Here is a 12,760-nt window from a genome sequence, read left to right as displayed (position 1 = left end):
TTCACCTCAGCGAGAAAGTCCCTAAGTTATATCTTGCATAATCACAGACTGTATGCAACTCAAGCTTCACTTCAGTTATGAAATACTTTCTAGATATTTTTAACCATCTGTTATCTATTGTATATCTTTTTTTAATTGATTTCCCAAATTACAAAAAAAAATCTTATTTCTTTTAGAGGAAAGTTTTCTAAATTTTACTTAACACAAATTCTTATCATAGTATTTGTAAGAGGAAGGCCTACAAACATTCACCTGGTCTGAGAGTTAAATCTGTCAAAAATTTTATTTGCAGGTTGCTACTGCAGGGCCTGGAGGAAGGGGTGGGCCACTCAGATGTGAAGTGGCACAAGAGAAATATTCTACCCATTGTTCAGTCAATTTATTCTGCAGTACAGCAAACTTCAAAACCTGATTCCCATCTCTCTGACCTTAGGCTTCTTTTTCATTTTCTAGTTTTACTTCTGTTCAGACCCTATTCCTTACTGTTTCCTCAGAATTTGTTTCAACATAAAGGAAATGGCCTATCAAGAATGAGTGTAGTTCTCGTCAAGATGGCGCTGTGAGCAGACGTTGAACTCACCTCCTCCCATGATCACAATCAGGTTACAACAATTTTTGGAAGAATCACCCTGGATTGAAAACTGAAAACTGGATAAAAACCCCCACGACAAGGGACAGTCCTGACAAAAGCAGAAGAGGCAGTAACTCCGGCCAGAGAGGAAAAAAGCCACCTTTGGGAGCAGCGGAGCTTCTCAGCTGGCCAGGCGGGAGACAACCTAAGGTACGCAGCCCTCCCTGGAGGAGTGAGGTCTAGAGCGGGGGCAATACTGCTATAATCATCCTTCAGACTCAACCCAACTGAGAGGGGGGTCTTACTGTCTGGCTTTGCTGGCTATTAACTGCAGTGAGGACACCCCAGAAAAGCTATTGGCTGAAAGCAAAAATGATCCAGGTCTTAAAGGGCCCACACACAAACTCACTCATTGCAGCAACCTAAAATCACCAGAGAGAAGGCTGACTGTCCTTTGGTGAAACAAGACTAACCTGGTGGGCTCTGGGGCCATCTTGGTGAGAGGAGGATCCTCTCCTGAGACTGAGACATTGGTGGGGGCCATTGTTCTGAGCTAGTCCAGGCTTGCTGATAAGGACACTGGTAGGAGCCATTGAGGTGCCTCCCTTGGGCTGTTAGCCCAGGGATCTGCCACACCCACTAGAGCACAGATTTAATCCAGTTCAGCCAGGGCAGGCAACGTACCCTAGGGACTGGCCCCACCTAACAGCAAGCCCTCAGGCTACTTTTCAGCCTCCATTGACTGAGTGCCTTGATCCTCTACAGGCAGGCAAGAGTGTCTGCCTCTGTGGGGCAGGGCCTGTGTGAGGACCAGGTGAACTGTGGGGGGCATTGCGGCAGAGGTGGGGGCCTCTGCAGTGTGGCAGAGGGGTACGCTCCAGGGGGTTGAGAAGAGTGCACAGACCAAGACTGTGTTGACAGTGTATGAGGTCCAGAGGGGGGTGAGGCTTATCAGCCGCAGAAGACTTGTGCTTCACAAATGGCCATAAAAACGAGCAGCCCCACCTTCCAAAGCCTGAAACAACTGAGTGCCTCCATGCCAAGGGCTAGCCCCACTCAGGTGCACTCCTAAAAGAACTGACATTAGCTTTGTTGGCCTCAGGCCTATCACAACTGTACACCCCTGAGCCTAGCAACCAGCTACACTGGGTACCAACCCAATTAAGAGGACACTTGCAATAAGAGTGTGCTAATAGACTTTGTAGCCAACAGTGCTGAGGCCCCTCCAAACCGGATTTACAAACAGCTGGCCAGGGAAGGAAAGATCAGACTCCCTGTGTACCTGCAGTGGGAGAAAACCTGCCACAGCAGAAGAACACAAGTAGCCAACAAAGGGGTCACTCCTGGTTCTTATGGTCTGGTGATGAGAGGGAAGCACACTGTTGGGCCTCATAAGGCATCTCTTACATAAGGCCACTTCTCCAAGATCAGGAGACATAGCCGACTCACCTAGTACAAAGAAAATAGCACAGAGAAAGAGGCATAATGAGGAGGCAAAGGAATACTTTCCAAGTAAGGGAACACTACAAAACACCTGAAAAAGAACTAAGTGAAACAAAAACTAGCTACCTCCTTGACAAGGAATTCAAACAAAATATAATGAGGATGCTTACAGATATGCAGAGAAGAATGGATGAACACAGTGAGCACATCAGCAAAGAATTGGAAGATATAAAAAAGAACCAATCAGAAATGAAGAATACAATACTTGAAATGAGAAATTCACTAGAGGGACTCCATAGCAGTGTAGAGGAAACAGAAGAATGGATCAGCGAGCTAGAGGAACGATTAGAGGAAATCACCCAAGCAGAACAGAAAAGAGAAAAAAGAATTAGACAGAATGAGAACAGTGTAAGGGAACTCTGGTACAATATCAAGTGTGCTAACATTCGGATTATAGGGGTCCCAGAAGGAAAAGAGAGAGACAAAGGGGCAGAAAATTTATTTGTCAAAATAATAGAGGAAAATTTTCCTCACCTGAGGAAGGAAACAGACATCCAAGTTCAGGAAGCACAGAGAGCTCCAAACAAGAGAAGCCCAAAGAGGCCCACACCAAGATATATTATAATCAAAATGTCTAAAATAAAAGACAAAGAGAGAATCCTAAAAGCAGCAAGAGAAAGGCCACAAGTGACATATAAAGGGAAGCCCATCAGGCTGTCAGCGGACTTCTCAGTCGAGACCCTACAGGTGAGAAGAGAATGGCATGACATATTTGAAGTGATAAAAGGAAAAAACCTACAACCAAGAATATTCTATCCATCAAGGCTGTCATTCAGAATAGAAGGAGAGATAAAGAGCTTCCCAGACAAGCAAAAATTAAAGGAGTTTATCACCAAGAAACCAGTTCCACAAAAAATGCTGAAGGGACTTATTTAAGTGGGACAGTAATGACCACAAATAGAGATAAAAGAAAAAAATTATTTAAAAAACCCAAAACAACAGCAAGAAAAAACAGGCAATAAAATCACTTGTAAGGTAAAAGTATGGTAAAGGCAGCAGATCAACTACCTGTGAAGGTAATATGAAGGTTAAAAGACAAATGTACTAAAATTACCTATTTCAATGATGAGAGAGTAATGGATATACACACACTAAACAAAAGATTATATATGATGTGAAAAACATATAATGTGGGAGGAGGGGAGTGAAAAAGTAAAGCTTTTAGAAAGATGTCAAGCTAAAGAGTCTATCTACTCAATATAGACTTACATGCATAGTATATTAAATAGGATCCTCATGGTAACCACAAACTAGAAACCTATAACAAGCAGGAAAAAAAGTAAGACAAAAGAAATCAAACATATTACTAAAGATAGCCATCAAACCGCAAGTGAAGAGAGCAAGAGAAAAAGAAAGGAACAGAGAAGAACTACTAAAACACTCAAGAAAAAGAAAAAGTGACAAAATGGCAATAAATACATATTTATCAATAGCTACTTTAAATGTCAATGGATTAAATGCTCCAATCAAATGCCATAGAGTGGCCAACTGGATAAAAAAAAACAAGATCCATGTATATGCTGCATACAAGAGACACACTTCAGACCTACAGACACTCACAAACTGAAAGTGAAAGGATGGAAAAAGATATTCCATGCAAATGGAAAAGAAAAGAAAGCAGGGGTAGCAATACTTATATCAGACAAAATAGACTTTAAATCAAAAACTGTAATAAGAGACAAAGACGGGCACTACGTATGATAAAGGGAACAATCCAACAAGAAAATATAACACTTGTAAATATCTATGCACCCAACGTAGGAGCACCTAAATATATAAAGCAATTATTAACAGACATAAGGGGAGAAATAGACAGTAACACAATAATAGTAAGGGACTTTAACACTCCACTTACACCAGTAGATAGATCATCCAAACAGAAGATCAATAAGGAAACACTAGCCTTAAAGGGCACATTAGACCAGGTGGACTTAGTAGATATATACAGAACATTCCATCCAAAAACCACAGAATACACATTCTTTTCAAATTCCCATGGAACATTCTCCAGGATTGATCACATATTAGGCCACAAAACAAGTCTCAATAAATTTAAGAAGATCGAAATAATACCATGCATCTTTTCTGACCACAAAGGTATGAAACTGGAAATTAACTACAGAAAGAAAACCAGAAAAGCCACAAAAATGTGGAGATTGAACAAAATGCCACTGAACAATGATTGGGTCAATGAAGAAATCAAAGAATAAATCTAAAAATTCCTGGAGACAAATGAAAATGAAAACACGACATGCAAAAATCTGTGGGATACAGCAAAAGTGGTTCTATGAGGGAAGTTTATAGCAATTCAGGCCTACCTCAACAAAGAAGAAAAATCCCAAATAGACAATCTAAAAGTGCACCTAAAGGTACTGGAAAAAGAAGAACAAACAAAGCCCAAAATCAGCAGAAGGAAGGAAATAAAAATCAGAGCAGAAATAAGCAAAATAGAGACTAAAAAAGCAATAGAAAAAATTAATGAAACCAAGAGCTGGTTCTTCAAAAAGATAAACAAAATTGACAAACCTTTAGCTAGACTCACCAAGAAAAAAAGAGAGAAGGCTCAAATAAATAAAATCAGATGAAAGAGGAGAGATTACAATGGACACCTCAGAAATACAAAAGATAATAAGAGAATATTATGAAAAGCTATACTCCAACAAATTGGGTAATCTAGAAGAAATGGATAAATTCTTAGAAACATACAACCTTCCAAAACTGGACCAAGAAGATGTAGAAAATTTGAATAGACTGATCACCAGTAAGGAGATCGAAACAGCAATTAAAAACCTCCCAAATAATAAAAGTCCAGGCCCAGATGGCTTCCCTGGTGAATTCTATCAAACATTCCAAGAAGACTTACTACCTATCCTTCTCAAACTCTCCCAAAAAATTGAAGAGGAGGGGAGGCTTCCTAACTCCTTCTACAAAGCAAACGTTATCCTGCTACCAAAACCAGACAAGGACAACACAAAAAAAGAAAATTACAGGCCAATATCACTGATGAACATCGATGCAAAAATCCTCAGCAAAATACTAGCAAATTGAATACAACAATACATTAAAAAGATCATACATCATGATCAAGTCGGTTTCATTCCGGGGATGCAGGGATCGTTCAACATCTGCAAATCTATCAACGTAATACACCACATTAACAAAATGAAGAATATAAATCAGATGATCATCTCAATAGATGCAGAGAAAGCATTTGACATGGTACAGCATCCATTCATGATAAAAACTCTAAATAAATTGAGTATAGAAGGAAAATACCTCAACATAGTAAAGGCCGTATATGACAAACCCACAGCAAATATCATTCCCAATGGAGAAAAACTGAAATCTATCCCTCTAAGAACAGGAACCAAACAAGGATGCACACTGTCACCACTCTTATTTAACATAGTATTGGAAGTCCTAGCCAGAGCTATCAGGCAAGAAAAAGAAATAAATGGGATCCACATTGGAAAAGAAGAAGTGAAACTGTCACTCTTTGGAGATGACACGATTTTATATCTAGAAAACGCTAAAGACTCCACTAAAAAACTTTTAGAAATAATAAAGGAATACAGTCAAGCTGCGGGATACAAAATCAATGTACAAAAATCCATTGTGTCTCTATACACTAACAGCGAAGTAGCTGAAAGAGAAATCAAGAATACAATCCCATTTACAACTGCAACAAAAGAAGAAAATACCTAGGAATAAACTTAATGGAAGAGGTGAAAGATCTGTACACTGAAAACAATAAAACATTGTTGAAAGAAATCGAAGAAGACACAAAGAAATGGAAAGATATTCCGTGCTCTCGGATTGGAAAAATTAACATTGTTAAAATGTCCATACTTCCTAAAGCAATCTATAGATTCAACGCAATCCCTATCAAAGTTCCAACAACATTTTTTACAGAAATAGAACAAAGAATCCTGAAATTTATATGGAACAACAAAAGACCCCGAATAGCAAAAGGATTCCTGAGAAAAAAGAACAAAGCTGGAGGTATCACATTCGCCGAATTCAAATTATACTACAAAGCCATAGTAACCAAAACAGCATGGTACTGGCACAAAAACAGACACACAGATTAATGGAACAAAATTGAGAGCCCAGAAGTAAACCCACACGTTTACGGACAGCTAATATTCGACAAGGGAGCCAAGAGAATACAATGTAGAAAGGAGAGTCTCTTCAATAAATGGTGTTGGGAAAACTGGACAGCCACATGCAAAAGAATGAAAGTAGACCATTCCCTTACACCATGCACAAAAATCAAGTCAAAATGGATTAAAGACTTGAATGTAAGACCTGAAACCATGAGACTTCTAGAAGAAAACATAGGTAGTACGCTCTTTGACATTGGTCTGAGCAGCATATTTTCAAGTCCCATGTCTGACCGGGCAAGGGAAACAAAAGAAAAAATGAACAAATGGGACTGCATCAAACTAAAAAGTTTCTGCACAGCAAAGGAAACCATCAACAAAATGAAAAGACAACCTAACAATTGGAATAAGATATTTGCAAACCACGTATCAGATAAGGGGTTAATATCCAAAATATACAAAGAACTGATACAGCTCAACAACAAAAAACCCAACAATCCAATTAGAAAATAGGCAAAGGATCTGAACAGAGATTTCACCAAAGAAGATATACAGCGGGCCAACAGGCATATGAAAAGATGCTAAACATCATTAGCTATCAAGGAAATGCAAATCAAAACTACAATGAGGTATCACCTCACTCCTGTCAGAATGGCAATAATTAACAAGACAGGAAACAACAAATGTTGGAGAGGGTATGGAGAGAAGGGAACCCTTGTTCACTGCTGGTGGCAGTGCAAACTGATGCAGCCACTATGGAAAGCAGTTTGGAGTCTCCTCAGAAAATTAAGGATAGATCTACCATATGATCCAGCTATTCCACTGCTGGGTATTTATCCAAAAAACTTCAAAACACAACGGCATAAAGATCCTTGCACCCCTATGTTCATTGCAGCATTATACACAGTAGCCAAGACTTGGAAGCAACCTAGGTGCCCATCAAGGGACGAATGGATAAAGAAGATGTGGTATTTATACACGATGAACTACTACTCAGCCATAAGAAATGACGAAATCCTGCCATTTGTGACAACATGGATGGACCTTGAGGGTTATTATGCTGAATGAAATAAGTCAGAGGGAGAAAGTCAAATGTCATATGATCTCACTCATAAGTAGAAGATAAAAACAACAACAGCAAAAAAACCACATGGCATTGGAGATTGGACTGGTGATTACCATTGGGGAAGGGGGGAAGGGGGAGTGCAAAAGGGGTGATTAGGGTCACATGTGAAGGGATGCACTATAATTAGCTTTCCGGTGGTGAACATGATGTAATGTATCCAGAATTTGAAATATGATGTACATCCAAAAAAAATAAAAATTATAAAAAAATGTAAAGAATGTGTGAAAGTGGACTCTTGGTTTGTGATCAAATTCCTTGGAATATAAAGGATTATTAACCATGGCATAACTCTTTTTTAATGACTTGAGAGGAATGAAGCCACTTTCAGCTGTACATTGGACAACTTTTCTTTGGGGAATTGTCTCATCCCATAAACAAGTGAGAGGGAGGATTGGGGTTAGAAACTCTCAGGTCATCTATTTAAATGTCACTTGCATATTAAGTAGAAATTTTAATAGGTACATTTCCACTCCTGAAACCACAGTGGAGACACAACTTTTTTGTAGAAAAGAGCACTTTTCAACTTAAATGCCGGTGATGATTTTATTTACTTCTATTTTCAAAAATGTGGAAAGAATGCCTCTCTCTATAAAGAAAACAGGAAAATCCTAGAACAAGGATTTGCATGGGCTGATTGCATGGTGAAATTCATTAATCTTTAGAAATGGAATTAAGCATTTATTCTGACTGCATTAAAAATACTGAATGCCACATTTACTCAGGGATATAGGAAGTCATCTAATGAGATAATCACCCGGTAAGTAAAAATTCAAAAACCTATAATAAATAAATATTAACTTTCAAATACATATATATATAACACAACAATTTCATCTATTAAGAGACTTATTTTATTTGTGCATTTCTCTCTTTCCTTCAAGTTCTGCAGACATTTTGTATAGTAACTTTCCATTACTTAAGTACAATGCAAAGAATAATTTGTGACACATGCCATAGCAGATGTCAAAATGAAGCAGACTTTATATAAAGATTTTTGGAAATCCATGAAAGAAATTAATGATAGCATTTGTGTCATATATGGATGTATGAGAGAAAAGTAAAAGTAATTGGCTAAATCAAGTGAGTGGCTCTCATTTTACAGAGAAGAGAAAAAAGTAAAGAGAAAAGAGGTACAAATTAAAAGAAGTTGAGAGAATGCAGTAGAGTGGAGATTCATCGTTCTCCTTCTACCTCCTTTGCTAGTCTGTATAATAAGACACATGCAGTGAGTAATTATGAGCATGAAATGTTACAATTCAGAAAAAATTAATATCAGAGGACCCTGCACATCAATACGGAACAAGTTTGATGAAGAAGAATGAGAATAGTGTGAAAAGTAAGAAAGAACGGAGAAACAATTAGTTCAGCTAAGACTTGGTGCTGGTGATAGGATAAAACTTTGAAACTGTTGGCAAAAATTCAGTACAACCTAGACTTCTTAGGTGAGACCACTTGGTTGCAGAAATAAATAACAAAAACAGATAAAATATCCCTAGAATAATTCTAAAATTGGTTTGAACCTGACAACAAAATTATCAGTATCCAGATAGTGAGAAAATAATAAAAAACATGCCTAAAAATAGTCTTTAGAATCTATCAATATTTATCTAAATTGTATAGAATACTTGGTTTCCTTTTTCCAAAACAGATAATAAAACGATCATTGGGCTTGTGTTAGTATTAATGATCCAATACATGTAAAATGTTTAGAACTGCATCTAGGTTATGGTAAGCATTAAATAAATATTAGATATTAATATTATTTATCTTTTGTATCTGTGCAAGACCTCTAATAATAGCAATCAAGTTGACAGGAATTATTATAGCTTTCATTTTTCTCTTAACATTTTGGTGTACTTTTGTTTATGCTTTTTTCCATTATTGGGTACCCAATCTCTACATAATGATGTGAGGAAAAGCAAAGCGATAGAGAAGATAATTTGTGCCTATCATATGCTATGTACCTGGTAATTCAACCTACACAACCATGGAACATTCATATTACAAATGCCCAAATTAAAAAGGGAGAAAATGATTGTCAGACAGCTTAATTTTCTTACTCTAGATCCCATGACCAGATCTCTAGTCTGGTATTTTTCCTGTATCCAAAGTTGATGCATTGACTGTGATGGCAAATTATCAAGGACAAGAATACAAAGCATTGTCACTGCCTGACTGTCTGAAGAACTACCTTGGAGGAATTAAATAAGAATTAATTTCTTGGACGTTCATTATTATTTCAATAATGGGATAAGTGGAAGTATTTTAAAGAGGGTTAAGGGGATAAAATTTTATATAGGTTTAAAGAGCCAAGGAAACTTTCCAGACATATATGAACAAGGAGTGGATTTTGAGCATGGATCTGAAGGGAGGAACCAAAATTTTAGTGTATAATCTAGCATGATATGTCAAGTGAATTACAAGGAATAAGAAGCTATTAAAATAGAGGAAGAATACCTCTCTCATACTGAAGGAGGCTAGCCTGGGTGGTTATGTGATACGTTACCATCAGGAACAAGATGTGACTCAGAGCAGGAGGGAGCCTGAATTATAACCCCCAAAAGGTGCTTTAAATTATCTATTAGGTGCAAAAGGATGAGGAAAACATTTTGTTAGTCCATACATCCTGAAAAATTATTATTATATTTTTAAATCAAGGAATGGATCTTTCACAGAACTTAAGAGTTCTTGAAAAAGATTGGTACAATCCTTACATTTTAAGAAATAGGAAACAGTGTCTGGGAAAGACTGGACTCCATGGCATATGACTTAATATAGCAAAGACAGTTTAAATAAAAAAAAAATCTCAGCCTCTAATGTAGTTCTTTGACTAGATGTAAAATTAGGATCAAAATATCATTGCCCCATTTGAGATATTCTACTGGGGCTAATTCTTCCTACCATATGCATGTAAGCTGTACCTTCCAGGATTTTCACAGGTTTTGCAGATTTAAGGAAGATGAGATGACTGATCAATTAAGAAGTGCCAGTTTTAGTTTTTCTATTTCTGTTTCATATATTTATTGTGTGAATGTTTGTAAAAGCAGAGCATGTTTATGCAATGTTTCCATCTTTGAAACTAAATCTAAATAATGAAGTTCCATTTTCTTTCTGAAATTTAGTTTGCTTTTCTAAATTTAATCACCATGAATGTCAAGTATTAAGTTGGAGGGCTGTCAACGGGAAACATTCAACTAAGGGAAAAAGGGAAGCAGCATATCATTTAATTATTTGCCCATTTTGTCAGTTTAGGATATAGTTAACATGAGAGAGAGATAGCTAGAGAGACAGAGTGAGACACAGGCAGAGACAGAGAGAGAGAGAGAGACAAAGAGAGTTTCAAACTATCATGCCAATTAATGAAATTTTTCTAATTGTATTTTTTTCCCAAAAGAATCATGTTTATCTTCAAGGACTGTATGAGCAAAGCATTAATGTCACCTTAAATCCTGGGAAAGGACTCAATGTATGCTTATAACTATAGAAGCATATTGGCAAATTAATTGGAAGTGAGCATACCCACAGTCTAAACTAAAGCTATTTTTACAAATAGATTTATATATTGTTTTCTGATTATGGGCACACTAAGAATATATGTAATATTATGAATAATATGTCTTGGGATGCACTATTAATGAAATTGTTATTTATAAAGGAAGTAATTCAGATACCTTTAAAAAATAAGAAGAGAAAATAATGAAATAATAATTTATTTATCAACTCATGTAACCCTCAATTTATCCAAAATCAATTGAAGCCCAATGCATGTCAAGCAAGTGCTATTCTCACCTGTATGCATTGTTCTAGCTTAACTTGTAGGCAGTCTTTATTTCTCAATTTTACACATTTAAGTAATATTATTTTTCCATCTATTTAAATCAAAGGAAATGTCACAGCCACTTAGGTTCCACCTAGTGTCACGTTTTCTTTACTGCTCTCTATAACGTTGGTAAATATATAATGGGTTCAACTCAGCATCAGGAGTATGATGAGGCAAAGGAGATACTCACCTTGTGGGGAAACAACTCAATAATCCAGATAATAATATTTGAATGAAATATTTTAAAATGCAAATTACACAATAAAAATATCAAAGTTTTAAATAAAGACAGGATACTATATGGGAATTGTACAATTCACCTCATTCACTTCACTTTAAGTCTGGCTGTTTCAACCTATCAAGCAAATCAGTTACTCCTGAAAAAGAAACACATCCTCCCTAAGCTCAACCTTGCATCTCATACATAAGATGATTGTGCATCTCTGTTTATGACTTGAACAATTGTAACTATTAGTACTATTCCCTTTCAGTGTAGACAATAACCTACCTGTTAACTTATATGGTAAGCCTATCCATACAAAGTTCAGAATTAATTACTTTCAAACATAGTATAGAAAGCTGATTAAATAAATGAATTTATTTCTACAGCACTCTGAGTTACAGCATGCTTAGCCAATATTTTTCAGGCAGACCTGTTTAGTCTTAACTACATTAGACCATGGAAAATACCAACAATGTCACTGAATTTGTTCTTTTGGGTCTTTCCCAGAATAAGAAAATTAAAAGCTTGTGCTTTCTACTATTCTTACTTTATTACATAGCTATTTGGATGGGAAACTTGATCATAATGATTTCTATTACATGTAGTCAGCTAATTGAACAACCCATGTATTTCTTCCTTAATTACTTTGCTGTCTCAGATCTATGTTACACCTCAATAGTGACACCCAAGCTAATCATTGACTTACTGACAGAAAGTAATGTGATTTCTTATTCTAGCTGCATGGCACAGCTTTGTGCCATGCACTTCTTTGGAGGCATTGAGGTCTTTATCCTCACAGTTATGGCCTTTGACCGCTCTGTGGCCATCTGCAAGCCCCGGCACTATACTCTTATCATGAGTAAGCATAGGTGCTATGTTATGGTCACGGCTTGCTGTAATGGAGCATTCCTGCATTCCTGTGTCCAATTTGTCCTCACCGTCAACTTACCTTTCTGTGGTGCCAATGAAATATATCACTATTTCTGTGATGTGTATCCTTTGCTGAAACTGGCCTGCATGGACACATACACTGTTGGGATCCTGGTGGTTGCCAATTCGGGCATGATGGGTTTGGTGACATTTGTGGTCTTGATGCTGTCTTACTTTTTGATATTATATACCATCAGGGGTTACCCTGAAGAGAGCCACACCAAAGCTCTTTCCACTTGCGGTTCACACATCACAGTTGTGGTTCTGTTCTTTGTGCCTGTTCTCTTCATTTACATTAGACCAGCCACAACTCTCCCAGAAGACAAAGTGTTTGCTCTTTTCTACACCATCATTGCTCCCATGTTCAACCCTCTGATCTACACACTGAGAAACACGGAGATGAAGAATGCCTTGAGGAAAGTGTGGTGCCAGAAATCACTTTTGAGTGGAAGGCAAATTGTCTGAAGGCATGTTCTCGCCTCAC

The 12,760-nt window shown here is 37.2% G+C and overlaps 1 protein-coding gene and 1 long non-coding RNA gene across 2 annotated transcripts in view; one reads left to right on the top strand and one right to left on the bottom strand.

Moving 5' to 3' along the window:
* The window catches only part of LOC139081321 (uncharacterized), a 103,226-nt gene that overhangs the window by 7,849 nt on the left and 82,617 nt on the right, over window positions 1–12,760 (bottom strand). The gene's annotated exons all lie outside the window — the stretch shown is intronic.
* LOC103543708 (olfactory receptor 4P4-like) lies at window positions 11,803–12,741 on the top strand. The gene has a single exon (XM_008510572.2). It carries the CDS (start codon window positions 11,803–11,805, stop codon window positions 12,739–12,741), a length of 939 nt encoding a protein of 312 aa, XP_008508794.2.

Source organism: Equus przewalskii, unplaced genomic scaffold (genome assembly GCF_037783145.1).
Source record: "Equus przewalskii isolate Varuska unplaced genomic scaffold, EquPr2 contig_452, whole genome shotgun sequence".
Classification (NCBI taxonomy): Eukaryota; Metazoa; Chordata; class Mammalia; order Perissodactyla; family Equidae; genus Equus; species Equus przewalskii.
The sequence above is the reverse complement of the archived record's forward strand: the minus strand, read 5'-3'. Positions and strand labels throughout refer to the sequence as shown.